Below are 15,662 nucleotides of genomic sequence, written 5' to 3'. Positions count from 1 at the left end.
CCTCTCCATTCAGCCATGTGCAGGAGTGCAGGACTCCGGCGCCCCCGCTGCCCAGATTGCATTGGTTACAAGAGGGACCTGCTGACGCACTTCACGAGCCAGTGGCGTGGAGAACGAACACCCTGCTCTGGACCCCAGGGGCGTGCCGCCTGCGACGCCGTCGGCCTTCTCTAGCTCTAGTAGGCTCCCTGCCCAGCTGCCGAATCGAAATGCAATGCAAGGAAACGCCCACTCAGTGCCCGCCATGACGTGCAGCTGGTTCAGTCCAACGGAAACCCCGCGCTAGTCCGCGCTTCCAGCGGGCTCGCAAGTCCACCCAGTCCTGTGTTCCTCTCTGACCCGACGCATTGCTGCGCCCCATCACGACCCACATCTCGCCCATGCCATAAATGCTTCACCCTCACCCACAAACACGCACGCTCTTTCAATCTTTCAAAAAGGTTTAAGTCTGTCAGCATCTATGAATGGGGGCCCAGCCTCGCAGCTACCTGCACCCGGCCATGTGTCGCGTTGCAAGCCTTCTCGATGCGCGCACAAACAGCAACGCGGTCAACCCGTAGCTGCGTCTACATTCTGGGCTGTCTCTTCATATGCTCGCTCGCTCGGCCATACGTACACTCACTCAATGCAGTCCGCACGCGACCGCACACCAATGCCACCAAGCTCACCCGGACCACGCATGCATCCTCGCAAGAACTCCTGGAATCACGCCAAAACGGCAAACCTTCCACTCCCTAAACTCCAGTACAATGGCTCACACAATTATGGACATGTCCAGGACTACTGCGGCAGTGCCTGCTGCGGCTGCTGCATCGCTGCCAGCACCCGCTGCACCGCTATCTGCGCCGCCTGCTCCGCCGCCGCTCGAGCTACCTCCTCCAGCGCCGAGCGCTCCACCACCACTAGGCCCGGCGGCAATGACGCCTGCGCCAGCTGCGGCGAGGCCTGTCCGCCGCCGCCCCCTCCTGCACCCAGACTGCCGGAGGCGGCGCCGGACAGCGGCGGCCTGAGCGACGTCCCAACTCCCATCCCAGGAGCAGCGCCGCTAGACGAGCCCCGAGATGGCGCCTGCCTCCCGCTGCCGCTCCCGCTCCCGGCGCCACTCCCTCTGCTACCAGGGCCGTGACCGTCACCCATCGCCGCCGCAACCGCATCCCGCGCCGCCTCCCGCGCCGCGGCGGCGCTGACCTCCGCCAGCTGCTGCCTCAGCGCCGCCGCCAGCCGGTCCTCCAGCCCCGCCGCCGCCCGGCGCTGCGCCTCCTCCATGGCGCCCATGCGCTCCAGCAGCCGCTTCTCCAGCTGCACCGCGTCCTCCAGCAGCCCCTCCGCCGCGCCGCCGTCACCCACCTGGCCCATGCTGTTGCTCAGCCCCAGCCCCAGCCCGCCGCCGCCGCCGCGCTGGCCGCCGCCCACGGCGCTGTGCCGGCCGCGCCCGCCGCCGCCCAGCCCCAGGCCGCCGCCGCCCAGCCCGCCGCTGGCCGCCACACCGCCCAGCCCGCCGTCGCCGCCGGCGGCGCCGCTGTTTATCTTGAGGTTGCTGATCATGGTCAGCATGCGGCCCTGGAAGTGCTTCTGCTGGGCCACCAGGTCGTCCATCAACGTGCTCACGAAGCGCTTGGTCTCGCTCATGCGGCCGTACCAGCGCGAGGGCGGCGCCAGGGAGCGGCGGGTGGCGCCGCCCGCCAGCGCCGTGTCCGCCTCCGCGCCCGCGTCGGCGCTGGCCGCGTCCACCGTGGCCGCCTCGGGCTGTTAGAGACACGTGTGCGTTTGAGCGTGTTTGTTAGGAAAGCGCAAGGTGAAAGGTGCGAGTTGCTGAACAAAACCGGAACAAGGTACACCCAAAAGTATGTGTGTTCGCGCACGGGTTTGGAATGTCAAGGTTGGAAGCGTGTAGCGCAAGGGCGCACGTAGGCGCATCAAGGCGCGCGGTCACCATACAATGCACGCGCCGCAGGGAAGACCCTCACGTGTGGTCATTGCCCCTGCCCTGGCACTTCAACAGCCCCTCGCGCCCCGCCGCCGCCCTCTCACCGTGATGATGTACAGGTCCGTCTTGGCGAGCGCCTCCAGCATGCGTCGTGCCAGGCCGGTGGGCAGCACCGACTCAGCCTCCACGATGAGCGTCAGCTTGTTGCGCAGGCTCTCGAAGTACTCGTTGTCGTTGATGCGCTCGTAGCTGTCGTTGATGATGGCTGCGGGGAGCGGCGGGAAGAGGAGAGGGGTGCGTGGGAAGGGGCGGGTGGCGTGTGGGATGCGTGGGGGTAAGGATGCGTGCAGAGGCGAGGTGCATTCTGAGGAGCGAGAGCAAGGACCGAAGCGCAGGGAAGGAAGGAACGAGCGATGTGCGCCAGGGATGGAGTGAGCGCTGGGGCCGCAGGGCTCGCGCTCACCGATCAGCTGTTGGCGCCACGAGGCAGGGCGGGAGCGGCCGGCAGGAAGGGGGCGTGGGGGTGCATCAGGGCAGGAGTAAGTGTTAGTCTGATATGCGTTGGTACAAGTTCAAGTGCCGAACCACATGCTCTGCAATGATGACAGGCGGCTCCTGCTGCCAACGGCACGCGGAAGCTTAAGCAGTCCCACCGCCCAGTTCATCCAAAGCAACGCCAGCCATGAGCCACTACTAGCGCTGCCACGCACCAGGTTCAACAGGATGATCGTAACAAGGATCTGGTAGAAAGACGCGAAGAGGCGCAGCAGCACGTTCAGCGCGTCGCTACCAGCGTCCATGGCCTGTGATTGAATGTAAAGGGGGGACCACGAAAACGTGTGTGTGTATGTGTGTCAGAGAACACAACCAAGGCATAATGCGACTGTTTGTACATGTGTCAAGGCGCACTCGTGTATCGTATGAGGAGTAGCGGCAGCAAGGCGATGACTCGCAGTTGCACAATGGAGGGGCAGATTGAAGCCATGATCGCGCAGAAAAGGCTTACGTCTAATGTTGACTTTTGGAAGTCGCCGAAGATCATGGTGAACAGCTGCTCAAACGTGGCGGGCATGCCGTCACCCTCGCTGCCCTGTTGGGGGGAAGGTGATGGGGATGGGCGTGCTTGCAATGAGTGTGTGCAACAAGCCCCATCGGCCACCATGGCGTTGCATTGTTAGCAGAGCGGTTGACCAGGCTACCCCCCCCCCATGGGCAACAAATGTTGCTGAAGAGGCGGGGCCCACTAGCACAGCGCCTCTGGCAGGCTAAGCGCACGTGCTCAGTGCACGTGTCAAGTGCCCAATGCGTGACGCACCTTGAGGACGCTCATGGCCAGGCCCCAGCCAATGAACAGGATGCCTGCAGCAGACGACAGGGCGGCACGTTGCCGGCACGTCGGTTCCTTGGATCACGTGAGAGCGCAGCTAAACACACAACAAGCACAGCGGCACCGCTGTACCCTGCCCGAAAACACCACCACCACCACCACCACCACCACCACCACCACCACCACCACCACCACCACCACCACCACCACCACCACCACCACCACCACCACCACCACCACCACCACCACCACCACCATCGCGAGCACCCAACGCCAAGCAGCCGTCTTTTCAGTACACACGCTTCCCCTCCCACCCTCCTTTCCACCTCTCCTCTCCGCGTCCTCTCCGCCTCTCCACCAGCCCCTGATCCCCTCCACCCCGGGCTCCGGGTCCACTCACCCAGGAAAACGAAGAACAGCGAGAGGTCGCGCAGCACCTCGATCACCATGCGGAAGAAGGAGCCCAACCGGTCGTCCGCCATGGCGAAGTACAGCAGGCGCAGGAACAGCAGCGCAACCTGGGGCAGGTGGAGGGGGCAGTGCGGGCAGGTAGGTAGGCGGCGAGGTGGGGCAACGGGGCGATAGGGTCAGATAGGCAAGGGATGCGGAACAGGGAGGCAGGCGCACGGGTTAGGCAGGCAGGTAGGGGGGGTTTGGCGCAGTGTGGTTAAGTGTGGGACGGTGTGTGAGCGGCTCACCTCCACCGCCGCCAGGCCGCGAAGCAGCCCCGGCTCACTGTTGCAGCCCTGTGTACGTGTGTGCCGGAGTTTGGGTGCCAGGTGATTGAGATTCGAGGCAAGCAATACCAGGCGATAACAAATTTCCAAGGCCGCGCGCAGTCCACGGAACAAGGCAACCAGCCGCACTGTAACGTCCTTCGCGCTGCCCTGCTCTTCTCAAGAGGCCGACGCGGAAGGCAACAGGCACACGCACACGCACACACACGTGCTCACCAGGTGTGTGACGATGATGGTCCACACGATGGCTGATGAGGCGAAGTCCATGAGGTTCCAGGGCTGCCGCAGCCAGTCCAGCTTGAAGAACAGCACCTGCCGGAACTCCTGCATGATGCACGTCTGCGGAGCGCGGCCGGCGAGCGACACACAGCAGCAGGGGGCAGACGAGGCCAGGGGCGGCGCGAGTTGAGCGATGCAGAGGCGGCAGGGTCGATGGGGAAAGAGCAGCTACCCAGCACCGCGTGACGCGGCTGCTCCGTCCGCTTGGCCACCGCGGCACAGCACCGCCCGCCTACCTCCCTGTCGGCCAACCCGCCTCACCGTTGTGAGCACGGCCAGGCTGATGAGCAGGAAGCGCTGCAGCTGGCTGGGCGGCAGCGAGCAGTCGGAGGTGGGGGTGACGGCGGTGATGGCGGCGCCCAGGACGGCGGTGAAGGCCTCGGGCGAGTAGGACAGCGAGAAGGCGTACACCATGAAGAACGCCCTGTGTACAGGCGTGTTGAAGAGAGAGTGTGTGTATGTTTGTATATGTGTGTTTGTGTGTGTGTGTGTGTGTGTGTGTGTGTGTGTGTGTGCAGGTGAGTAAAGTATCTACACAGGGAAAGGCATAGAGGAAGGGTCAACACCATGCATGCGAATGCGCCAGCAAAGCGGGCCGGTGCAGGTGTGACTCAAGTGGGCAGGGGGGCCGACTGGCCATGCGCCCGACAAGCCACCTACGCAACGGGCACACCGCTGGTCGCGTCCCGCCGGCCCTGCCATCGGCTATCACCCCCTGTCACTGCCACCACCCCATGGGCTCCCACCCGCCCATCGCTGCCTCCCGGCCTCGCCGCCGCGCCGCTCACATGTACACCAGGTGCTCCAGGAACTGCAGCAGCAGGAAGTAGCGCGTGAACACCTGCCAGCGCCACGTGATGACGGCGCGCATGATGGGGCTGGCGAATAACTCGCCGTTCACCTGTGATGGACACGGGGGTTTTAGAAGCGTGTGTGTGTATACTCCAACGGCAAGCAAAGGAAGGCTTAAAACGGTGGAGGGCGGGTTGAAAAACGCATCCCGCCCAGACGGCACCGTGTGTGTATGTGTGTGTTTGTGTGTGTGTGTGTGTGCACTGCCGTACCTGCGGTGACGATGCCAGCTTGTACAGCAGCGTGGCCGGCATGGCGGCGGCGCAGCTCAGCGGCACACGGTGCAGCACAATGCGCGTGGTGCGCCCGCCCAGCGTGTGCGGCGCGCCCACTGCCGCCGCCGCCTCCGCGCCGCCGCCGCCGCCGCCTCCACCGCCCCTATCCGCTCCGCCCATGCCGCCGCCGCCACCACCTGCCCGGCCCGGCCGCGGCACGGCGCGGCGGTGGTAGTGCTGCGTGATGCCCAGCCACACCTCGGCTAGCATGTCCGGGTCGAGCAGCACCCGCAGGAAGGACAGGTAGTGGGGGATGACGCGGAAGTTGCCGAGCACTGCGGAGCCGGTGCCGCGCAGCATGCGGCTGCCGCCCGTGGCCTTGTCGGCGATGCGGCCCGCGTGCTTGGCCACCCGCCCGATGTGGCGCCGCGCCTTGCCCAGCCCCCGCTGCACGCGGTGCAGCTTCTTGCCCACCTGCGGTTGGAGCGCGTGTGTAACATGGGTTTTGTGTTTGCGTGTGTGTGTGTGTGTGTGTTGAAAAAAAAACAAAATGAAGCCCGCCCAGACGGCGCGCCGGAGTTACTTACGGATACCTACCGATACCGAGCGTCTACAAAGTAGCCGCGTCGACCCGCGTCATACTTACCCGCAAAAAGCCTGGAACCCCCCCTCGGGCGATCGACGAACGACCTGACCCCGAGTGGCACCCATATGCATTGTATGCGCCGCGCCCTGGGCGCGCTACAACGTTGACCCAGCACGCCTAATGCCCTGATTCCCGCCCGTGTGTGTGTGTGTGTGTGTGTGTGTGTGTGTGTGTGTGTGTGTGTGTGTGTGTGCATCGTTGCGGCAGAGCAGCGCAGCGGCATGATGCTTCGCTCTGTCCGCACCCACCCGTACCCACCACGTCCATGGCCGGCTGCAGGCGTATCTCCAGGCGCTCGTACCCCCGGAGTACCAAGTTGCCCAGCAGCCGCACACTGCTCTGCAGCCCGCGGGTGCCCAGACCCAGCAGCCCGGCCAGCAGGCCCAGCACCATCACCACCTGCGGGTTGAAGCGGCCGCGGAGCAAGGGCCGAGGGGCAAAGGCCGAGGGGCGAAATTGTCAGCAAGCAATGATGCTCAAGTCGTGGTGTCGCACATCGGGTCCGGGTAATGCATTGGGGCGGGAGGGATTTCCTTGTGCCCGAGCCCGACGAAATAGGTCCCAATAGTCAAGGAATCGTCGCCGAACCCAGAAATGCAGTGCGAGCTCCACGCATAACCTTCACAGTTTCGGTCATCTGGGACGGGCCTGAGGGTGGTTACCCACAGGCGGAGACCCCGCGCCCACAGCCAACACGGTACGCGGGCGACATCCCAGAATCCCATGCGCACAGTCCCAAAGATACAACACGTGCCACATCACACCGTGTTGCACAAGCCACCAACCCACGCACCGGTATGCTGCCGTACTGCCGGATCTGCCCCAGCGCCGCGTACTTGTAGGTCTGCCCGCGCAGCCGCTGCAGCGCGCCCATGTAGTCGGGCAGCCGAGTGGACGACAGCACAAAGTGCGTCAGCACACTCCACATGTTTGCGAACACGCACGCCTGCAGGATGTCCTCGCGCGCCATCGGCTCCGCCGCCTCCGCCGCCGCGGCGGCTGCCGCCGCCGCCGCCACGCTGGTGCTGGCGCCCCACGGCGCGGCGACGCCGCCCGGCCCCATCGTGGCTGCGCCGAAGGCGGCAAAGCCCTCGTCGTTGAAAAGGTTGGTGGTGGCGCCGAAGTGCACCGGCAGCGGCGCATCCGCTCCATCGCCGTGACCGTGACCATGACCATGGCCGCCGCCGCCGCCGCCGCCGCCGCGGTCTGGCGCCATGGACGGCGTCTCCGCCGGCTCACTAAAGGCCAGGTGCCGCGACCGGGGCTTGCTGGGGGAGGCGTGCTCCTCCTGCCCGCCGTCGCCGTCGCCGTCGCCCTCGCCGTCGCAGTCGGCCTTACCATCGCCGCTCGCACATGCCATGCACTCATCGCCGTGGCCGATGGCGCTGTTGGCGTTGCCGCCGGGCTCGTCACTCGTCACCACCGGCACCACTTTGTTGCTGGCGGCGCCGACATGGTTGCTGACTTCGGTGCGGTGGCCGGCCACGGCGCGCCGCCGCGCCGCCTCCGCCTCGCGCCGCCGCGCCGTCGCGTCCGCCGCCGCCGCGCGCATCGCCGCCGCCACGCTCAGCGGCACCACCCAGGGGCCGCGTGTGCTGGTGTTCAGCCTGGCAGGCAGCCGGACAGCAGCGGTGGGCAGGTGCACGGTGATTCAACACTCCAGCTCAGTAGAAGCAGCCAACAGCAACCATCACAACCACCGAACGCAGCTGTGCACGTTGTGCATGTGCACTGATGGACAGACGCACGGCGGCACGCCTGCGTGCACAGATCAAAGCCACGAGCAAAGCCACGAGCCAAGGCACGGGCAAAGGCACGGGCGCGGGGAACACCCAAGACCGGGCCGCTCACCGAATGGCCTCGCCCTTGCTGTAGACGGCGTAGAAGTCCTGGTCCAGGGACATGGGGATGGAGTCCCAGCGGTACTCGTCCAGCACCACACGCAGCGTGTCCATGCCGTGGATCAGCCGCGCCGCCTCGTGCGGGTGCCGCCGAGCCACCGCCCGCAGCAGGTCGATGTCGACCACCGTCCCCGACGTCGGGATCACAGGCGCGTAGGCAACGCTACCGCCGCTGGCGTAGGCGGCCACCGCCGCCGCCGTCGCGGCGGCGGAGGCGCGCGCGACGGACGCCGCGCCGCCTCCGCCTCCGGCGGCGCGGCTGGCCGCGCCAGCAGCCCCGCCGGACCCCGGCCCGAAGCCGCCGAGGCCGCCGCCGCCGGCTGTCCCGGTGTGCCCGATCGCCCAATCACGGGCGTAGAGCAGCTGGTTCACGGCCTTGGCGGCGGTGAAGACGGAGATCTGGCCGGCGTTGGCGCCGAAGCTGCGTGGCGGGTTTAGCGTGAGCGCGGCTATGCGCGCGACCAGGCGCAGCAGCACCGACCAGTCCACGGCGGTCGCGTGCTGCGCGATGGCCAGCCGCGTGCGCGCCGCGCTGGCGGCGGCGTTGGCGCCGCCGGCGTAGGAGGACGTCACGGACGCCAGCGGCCTGCGTGTGTGCACACATACACATACACATGCGGCGCCGTCAAGCCAACGTTCTCGCATACGTGCAAAAATTACGGATTGGGGCGGGAGGGCATACCGTATACAGGAAGTACCGTACTCCCCCTTGAAAGCACATACACACACACATACACACACACACACACACACATCTACACATGAAGCGATGCGGTGTCGCCGCCGTCTGCCCGCTGCACCCACCCGTCCAGCGAGCCGTCCTTGAGGTCCTGGTGCAGCCCGGTGATGGCGTCGGCCGTGTGCCTGAATAGGCTCTGTACCACACCCAACACCATGCTGTCCTCCGGAGTGGATAGCACCGCGCCGCCCCCGCTGCCAGCCGGCAGCCGCTCACTGCGCGTCAGCACGCGCCGCTTGCCGCCGCCGCCGGACCGGTGCTTGTGGCTGTGCGGCTTTTTGGATTTAGAGTCCGGCGCCTTGGATGGCTCGTGGTCGACGCCGTGTGAGTGCTTGTGCTGCAGGCGCTGCCGCAGACCGCCCTTGCTGGCGGCGGTGGCCACATCATCAGCGGCGGCGGCGGCAGCGGTGTCAGCCGCTGTCGCGGCCTTGGCCTTCCGCCGGCCGCTGCGCTTCCGCCTGGAGGCCGCTGACGCGGCGGAGGTGGCGGAAGCGGCGGAGGAGGAGCTGGAGGAAGAGGAGGAAGAGGAAGAGGAAGTGGCAGACGAGGTGCTGGTCCCGTAACCACCCTCATCCGACGACGACGACGACGATGAGCTACTGCTGCTACTGCTGCTACTGCTGCTGCGGGCCGTGAAGTGGCCGTAGTAAGCGTCTCCCTCCTTGCTGCCCTCGTGTGTGCTGCCGCGCCGCGGCTTGGAGCGGCTGGCGCCCGACAGCAGCGCGCTCTGGCCGGGCTGCAGCGAGCAGGCGCTGGCGAAGCGCGCGGCGACGGACGCGCCCGACGGCATCGGCAACGGTGTGGCGAACGAGGCGCGGTCGCCGTCGCCGTTGGCGTGGGGTGTGTACGGGTCGCCTTCGCCGCCGATGTCTTTCAGCGCGGAAGCAATGGTGAGGCCGGTGGGGGAGCTGACCAGGCCGCCCATGTGGATCACGGTACTGCCCGCGTCGCCCTCGCCGCCGCCGACTGCAGCTGCCACAGGAGTTGCAGCTTCGGCGGCGGTAACGCCGTTGTCGCCGCCGGCGCCGCCCTTGCCAGTGCTCACGGGCTCTTTGCCGCGGTGCGCCAGGCCGCCGCCGTGGGTGCGCGACGTCTTGGCTCGCCGCCGCGGCCGCACCTGCGCCCAATGCACGAATGCGTCCACCAGATGACGTGATACAATGATACAACAACGCTTGCAAGCCACACCTCGCGCGCACGCACACGTCGTAGATGCAGCTACACACACACACTTTTCACCTACACCTACACCTACACCTACACACACAAGCACCCCCTTCGTGACTGGGTGGGCTTTCCGATGATGATGGGACTTTTAAATTGGGCCCGGGCGCATAATGCCCCATCACCCCCATGTCTCCTGCCTCACCGCCGCCGCCACTGTGTCGAACTCGTGCGCCAGGCAGCGCTCGAACACGTCCATGACCAGCCAGGCCAGGTCGGCGGGCACCAGGTGCGGGTCCACCGCGATGGTGCACTTGACCAGGTCCTCCATCAGCGACACGAACCTGGGGAGGCGGTGGGGGGAGGCGGTGGGGGGAGGCGGTGGGGGTGGGCGACGTGGGCAAGGGGAATCCAGACACGACTAGTTCGACGGTTGCCGTCTATGAAAGACAGAGAGAATTAACCACAGGTGTGAGTGCTGACGCCCAGGTCCAACAGCGAGGACAGGGTAGGCGGTGGGGGCAGGGGGCGACGTGGGACCGGGAGGGGGGAATCCAAGGCGTGCTGGATAGGCGATGGCGGGGATAAAGGCGGGAAGCTCGACAAGTGGCAGGCGAAGTGACACGGCAGTGGTGGCCGCATCGTTAACACCCCAGGTCTCCCGTTTTCACGGGTAAGCTCTGATCAACATGCTATTGACGCTCCGCCAAGCCATCGTGGCCCACACACGCAACCTGACGCAACACGACACCACGCCCCTTCCCTTTCACAGGGTGTCCTGTCATCACTCACTTGCCGCTGTGCAGCCAGAGGGGCAGGTTGCCCTCCACCAGCGCCGCCTGCAGTTTTGCGCCGAACGCGAGCAGCGGGCTGCTGCGCCCGCCCTCCCACGGCACCTGCCGAACGCCGTAGCCGCCCACACCGGCCGCCGCGCCCGCCGCCGAGCGCGGGCGACTGCCGTAGATCAGCGCCGCCGCCGCGTCGCGGTCCGCCTGCCCGTACACCCGCCCCACGCCGGCTTCGCCGCCTGCGCCGTCACCGGTGCCGACGCCGCCGCCGCCTGCGCCTGCGCCGACCTGTGTGGTACGGCATAGCGGGCAATGCTCTCAGTGGTGCGGGTGGAGTAGCGTATGCGGCAACTGCAGACGACACGGGCACGACACGCACGCAGTCCCCCGCCCGCCCGCCTCCCCCCTCCCTCCCTCTCTCCCTCTCTCACCAGCACGCTGTGCTCCTCCGGCTGGCGGGCCGAGTGCTGCAGCAGCAGCACCACCAGCTCCTGCGGCCCGTTGGCGAAGGTGTGGTCCAGCGCCGCCTCAAAGCCGGTGCGAGGGGCGGAGTGCAGGCCGCCCACCTGCGTGCGTACATGGGGGCAGGCGTGTTTGATGAGCCCAAGGAAAACAATACGCGCAGGACAGCGCATGCGATGCAGAGTTGTGGACGTGTGTGTTCATGTGCGCGTGTGTGTTTTGATGCGTGGGCGAAGGTGAGCAGAGCTTCCTCGTGCTTTGCGATTGCCCGCAATATGAACAGTTTGTTTGCCGGCAGCCTCGCTGACAGCTCACAACCAGACCGCAAAAGCATATCTGTGTCCACTCAGTACCTAACTTGGTGTCCCTGCCCGTCCCTGCCTTCATTCACGCCCCGCCTTCCCTTATAGCCCCTCCTCCTCCCCCTATAGCCCCTCCTCCTCCTCGCCTTCCCTCCCTACAGCCCCTCCGCCACCTCCCCTTCCTCTCCCGCTGCACGCACCTGTGGGAAATGCCTCCTGGGCGGCTCGTCCACCAGCGCCCCGTGCTCCAGCAGCACCGCCACCAGCGTGTTCAGCCCACTGTGCATCACGCTCACAAGGTCCGCGCCGCCGCCCACACCCCCCGCCAGCCCCAAGCCGCCGCTGCCGCCCGCCATCGGCCACATGCCACCCACACCACTGGCCGCCGTGCCGCTGGGCCCACTGGCCAGCACGGCTTCCGTTTCGATGATGGCGTTGGGGCCGGGCGTGGGTGGCAGGCTGCCGCCTGCGGCGGCACCGGCGGCGCCGCTGCGGCCGGCGGCGGCGCGGAGCGCGGCGTCATAGTTCCGCACCATGACTACTAGGAGTGAGGTGGAGTTGAGGGTGGGGTGCTCGGCGCCCGACAGGAAGCGGTCGGGCTCCAAGCCGTGTTCCACCAGGGCGGTCAGCGTGGCCAGCATCTGCGGCGAGAGGCACACCAGGGCACGCACGCGGGCACACACGAGGGCACGCACGATGGCACTTGGGGTCAGATGAGGGCTGAGGAGGGCGAAATGGATGCGGGGCCCAGGGCTCGGGGCCCGGGGCGCGGGCGTAACAGGACGAAGGCTACCGGTAGTGCATACCAAGAAGGCTACTGAAGGCTACCCTAGTGCATACCAAGCTCCAGACGCCACATCCCTGGCTTTAGCCGGCGGCCCTCCCCCGATGCCGCTCTCGCCCCAACCTGAACACGGCACACCCCGGGCCGCTCCCTCCCAGTGCCTTCCAACAACACAAGCGTCGCACAGCGCACAATGCCCTGCGTGTTTCGTTCGCTTCTGCACTTGAACAAACACACACACATACACACACACACGCACTGGCTCCCACCTGCAGGGTCTCCAGCCTGCATGCCGCCAATGACTTCTCCAGCGGCATGCCGCCGGCGTCATGGAACAGGCGGCAGCGGAACAGCACCAGCTCCGTCACCTTGCTGGCCACCAGCTGCTGCGCGGCGCTGCCCATGCCCACACCCCCGCCCAGGCCCATGCTACCCGGGGCCGTTCCCGCCGTCGCCGTGGCTGCTGACGCAGCAGCCGCCGGGGCAGTTGGCGCCCCCGTGCTGGCCTGAGCCGCCGCCCCAGCCGCTGCCATGGGCGCTGCCGCGGCCGGCGCCGGCACCTGGTTGGGCAGCGGCGCCAGCTCTGACGCCTCGCTGTCGGGCCCTCCAAGCAGCAATGACTCGGCCGCCCGCAGCGAGCCCTCCGACATGCCGCGGGAGGGGCCGCCCATTGACGCCAGACTGACGCCGGGCCGCGCGCTTGGACGCTGCGACACCTCGCCGTCCTCGCCATTATCGCCATCGTCGCCTTCGTCTGCGTCCGTGACGGCCGCCGAGGTGCCCATTTCGGAGAGTCCGACACCGCTGCCGGCGGCGCTGTCTGCGCCTGGCCTTGTGCCGCCGGTTTTGCCCAATGCGCTTTCGGCAACTGCCCCGCCCTGCTTCGGCAGCTGCTGCCCCGGCGCACCCTTGCCGTGCCCAGCAGCACCTGCACCGGAGCCACCGCTGACTGCCGCCGCCGCTGCCGCGGCGGCGGCCGCGGCAGCGCGTGCCAGGGCCGCCTGCTGCCGCTTCGCTAGCCGGCGTGCGGCGTCGCAGAGGCTGTTTTTGATTGTGTCCGGCGCCGTGATCTGGTAATCGAACAGGGCGTGCACGGCCTCGGCGCTCTGCGCCAGCACCAGCGGCCGGAAACGGAAGCAGCCGTAGGTGGAGCGGTCGTCGGCGCGGCGCCCGGAGCGGCCGCCTGCAAGGGTGAAAGGGTGACGGCGGCACAACGGCGTCGTAATAAAATCATCGCATGGCCGAGGCATAGTGCTAGGCTGGTTGGCAAGGTGGAGGTGGAGGTGGCGGCGCGCGCGACAACACCGCACCTCGGATGGCTGCGCCGATGAGGCGGATGCACTCGCCATTGCCGCCCAGTGCCGCCGCCGCCAGCGGCGTCACCCAGGGGCAGCCCGGCGGCAGGTCGGCTGGCGGCTTCGTCCACGTCAGCTGCAAGTCGACGCGCCCGCCTGCGCCGCCACCGCTGCCGCCGCCGCCGCGCCCGCCATCCAAGCCGCCCATGCTGCTACTCGGCATGCCGCCGCCGCCGCCGCGGTCAATGCTGCTGCTCCTGACGGCGGTCCTGGCGGCGGCGTCCGCAGCCATGGCCTTGATGAGTTCGTCGACCATGCGGTCATTGCCGTGCGCCGCCGCGATGGTGAGCGGGTGGCAGGCGTGACGCAGGAACTCGCGCCGCAGGAGCTGCAAGCACAAGGGGAGGTGTGTGTGGTAAATTTTTAGGGTGACAATGGCAGCAGCTGTCTGAATGGCAATGCGCACTACACACACTTCCACCGCCCATGTCAAAACCGTGTCACACGAACACCTAGATGCCCGGCGCAGGAAGCAGAGCCATGAGGGGGACCCACCGCTTGCAGCGCCTGCTCAGCGGAGGCGGGCGTGGCGACCGTGGGCACCGGCGGCGGAGGCGGCGCGGTGCTGACGTGGCCCAGCGCCGGCGGCTTGCGGTATGCGCCGCCGCCGCCCGCTCCACTCACGCCGCCAGCTGCTGGCGCGTTGCCGCCGCTCAAGGGGCGCTGCTGCTGCTGCTGCTGTGGCTGGCCCTGTGCGAATTCGGGTCCGGCGTTGGGGCCGGCGAAAGGGTTGAGCAGGTTCGCCGCTTTGGCGCCACCTGTTCCCATCATTGCTGCCCCGCCCGCCTGTTGCTGTTGCTGCTGTGGCTGCTGTGATTGCTGTTGCGCGTGGCGCGGTTTGAAGTTGGGGTAGAGTTTCGGGTTGAACCACACCAGCTGCCCCACCCGCTCGCCCAGCGGCCGGTTGCGCAACAGGTCCAGCAGGCCGTCCAGGTCGTTGTCTGCGCGAGGTGAGACCGCAGGTGCGGCGGCGGCGGCGGCGGTGGCGGTGGTGGTGGTGGTGGTGGTGGTGGTGGTGGTGGTGGTGGTGGTGGTGGTGGTGGTGGTGGTGGTGGTGGTGGTGGTGGTGGTGGTGGTGAATGTGTGTGATGAGAGCATAGCTGTGCTGACCCGCCACACAACCACACACCCCAGGACCACACAGCGCAACACAGCACCATTCACACATACACACAGCCAAGCACACGAAGCTCCCCATGAGCCCCGCCAAATGCCAGCCCACAGCCTGCGCCCACCCGCCGCGCCCGCTCACCCCAGGCCGCCTGGTGCAGGGGCGGCAGGTCCTCAGGCGGCTCCAACAGGTCCAGGGGCGCGGCGCCGCGGACCGACATCCAGCCCGCCAGCGCGCCGCCCACCGCCGAGCCGCCGCTGACGGAGGCGGCGCCACCGCCGCCCGCCGCCGGGCCGCCCGTACCGCTGGTGGCGGAGTTGCGGCGGGTCAGGACCGTGCGGTTCGGCTGCTGCGCCCGGCCGGCCGGGCTGGTCAGGGAAGGGCCGCTGTTCCCGACCAGGCTGGCAGGGAAGCCGCCAAAGCCGCCAGCTGTCACGCCGTCCGCTGTGGCGCCAGCGGCGCCATCGTTGGAGGTGCCGGTGCGGACGTCGGCGCCGAACTGCACACCCCCGCGCTTCTTTCTGCTGTCCCGCATCGCGGTGGTGGACAGCGCGGAGTCCGCGCGGCTGAGGTCCGTGGCCATGGACAGGCGTGACAGGGTCGCGCGCCGTTGCGCATCCGCCACCGAGTCGCCGTCGTCATCAAGGCCAGGCGCCGGCGAGCTGCGGTCATCGCCAGTGGCGTCGCCGGCGGGACGCCTTGGTGGGCTTTCATACCCCGGCGGAGCCAGCCCGTGCAGGTTGTCCTCCTGCAGCGACGCCGGCTCGCGCATTATTGCTGCCTTTATGGTAATGCGCCCGGATCCATGTTTGCTTGTTATCAGCGTCAAACGCCACAGCCACACAACAGTGGTGCAGTAAACGCAATCCTACAAAGTGCAAGGTAGTCCACGCTCTGGATATGAGAGCAGTATTTGATGCAAAGTAAATCGATTTGTAGTTGTCCTTGCAGAAAAACCGGAGTCGCCTAACGGCCAGCAATATTATGCTCAACCTGACCTAGGCCCAGGTGCTACACAGTACCTATGATGGCTTCTCAAGTGCTGAGGAGTTGTGCAGCGGACGAGTTTCGCC

At 67.2% G+C, this 15,662-nt stretch overlaps 1 protein-coding gene across 1 annotated transcript; it reads right to left on the bottom strand.

Moving 5' to 3' along the window:
* Positions 1 to 53: 53 nt before the first annotated feature.
* Positions 54 to 15,612, bottom strand: CHLRE_01g029400v5 (uncharacterized protein). Its single transcript, XM_043058612.1, has 24 exons — positions 14,731 to 15,612; positions 13,974 to 14,419; positions 13,434 to 13,806; positions 12,393 to 13,306; positions 11,540 to 11,980; positions 11,007 to 11,141; positions 10,580 to 10,863; positions 9,993 to 10,131; positions 8,689 to 9,740; positions 7,835 to 8,470; positions 6,777 to 7,590; positions 6,242 to 6,382; positions 5,335 to 5,811; positions 5,059 to 5,171; positions 4,532 to 4,694; positions 4,208 to 4,330; positions 3,953 to 4,000; positions 3,655 to 3,772; positions 3,243 to 3,286; positions 2,934 to 3,017; positions 2,638 to 2,730; positions 2,391 to 2,397; positions 2,032 to 2,192; positions 54 to 1,746 (listed from the first exon to the last, which is right to left on the bottom strand). Exons 1-24 carry the CDS (start codon positions 15,359 to 15,361, stop codon positions 781 to 783), a joined length of 8,403 nt encoding a protein of 2,800 aa, XP_042928526.1. The 5' UTR covers positions 15,362 to 15,612; the 3' UTR covers positions 54 to 780.
* Between the last annotated feature and the right edge of the window lie 50 nt (positions 15,613 to 15,662).

This window comes from Chlamydomonas reinhardtii, chromosome 1 (genome assembly GCF_000002595.2).
Source record: "Chlamydomonas reinhardtii strain CC-503 cw92 mt+ chromosome 1, whole genome shotgun sequence".
NCBI classification, from domain to species: Eukaryota; Viridiplantae; Chlorophyta; class Chlorophyceae; order Chlamydomonadales; family Chlamydomonadaceae; genus Chlamydomonas; species Chlamydomonas reinhardtii.
Note: the sequence above shows the minus strand (reverse complement) of the source record. Positions and strands in the feature narration are given on the sequence as shown.

Coding starts and splice junctions, on each gene's coding strand:
- CHLRE_01g029400v5 (XM_043058612.1), bottom strand. CDS start 15,361: ATGCGCGAGCCGGCGTCGCTGCAGGAGGACAACCTGCACGGGCTGGCT. Junction 8,471..8,688: donor AAGGACGGCTCGCTGGACGG/GTGGGTGCAGCG, acceptor GCACACACGCAG/GCCGCTGGCGTCCGTGACGT. Junction 1,747..2,031: donor CGGACCTGTACATCATCACG/GTGAGAGGGCGG, acceptor TGTCTCTAACAG/CCCGAGGCGGCCACGGTGGA.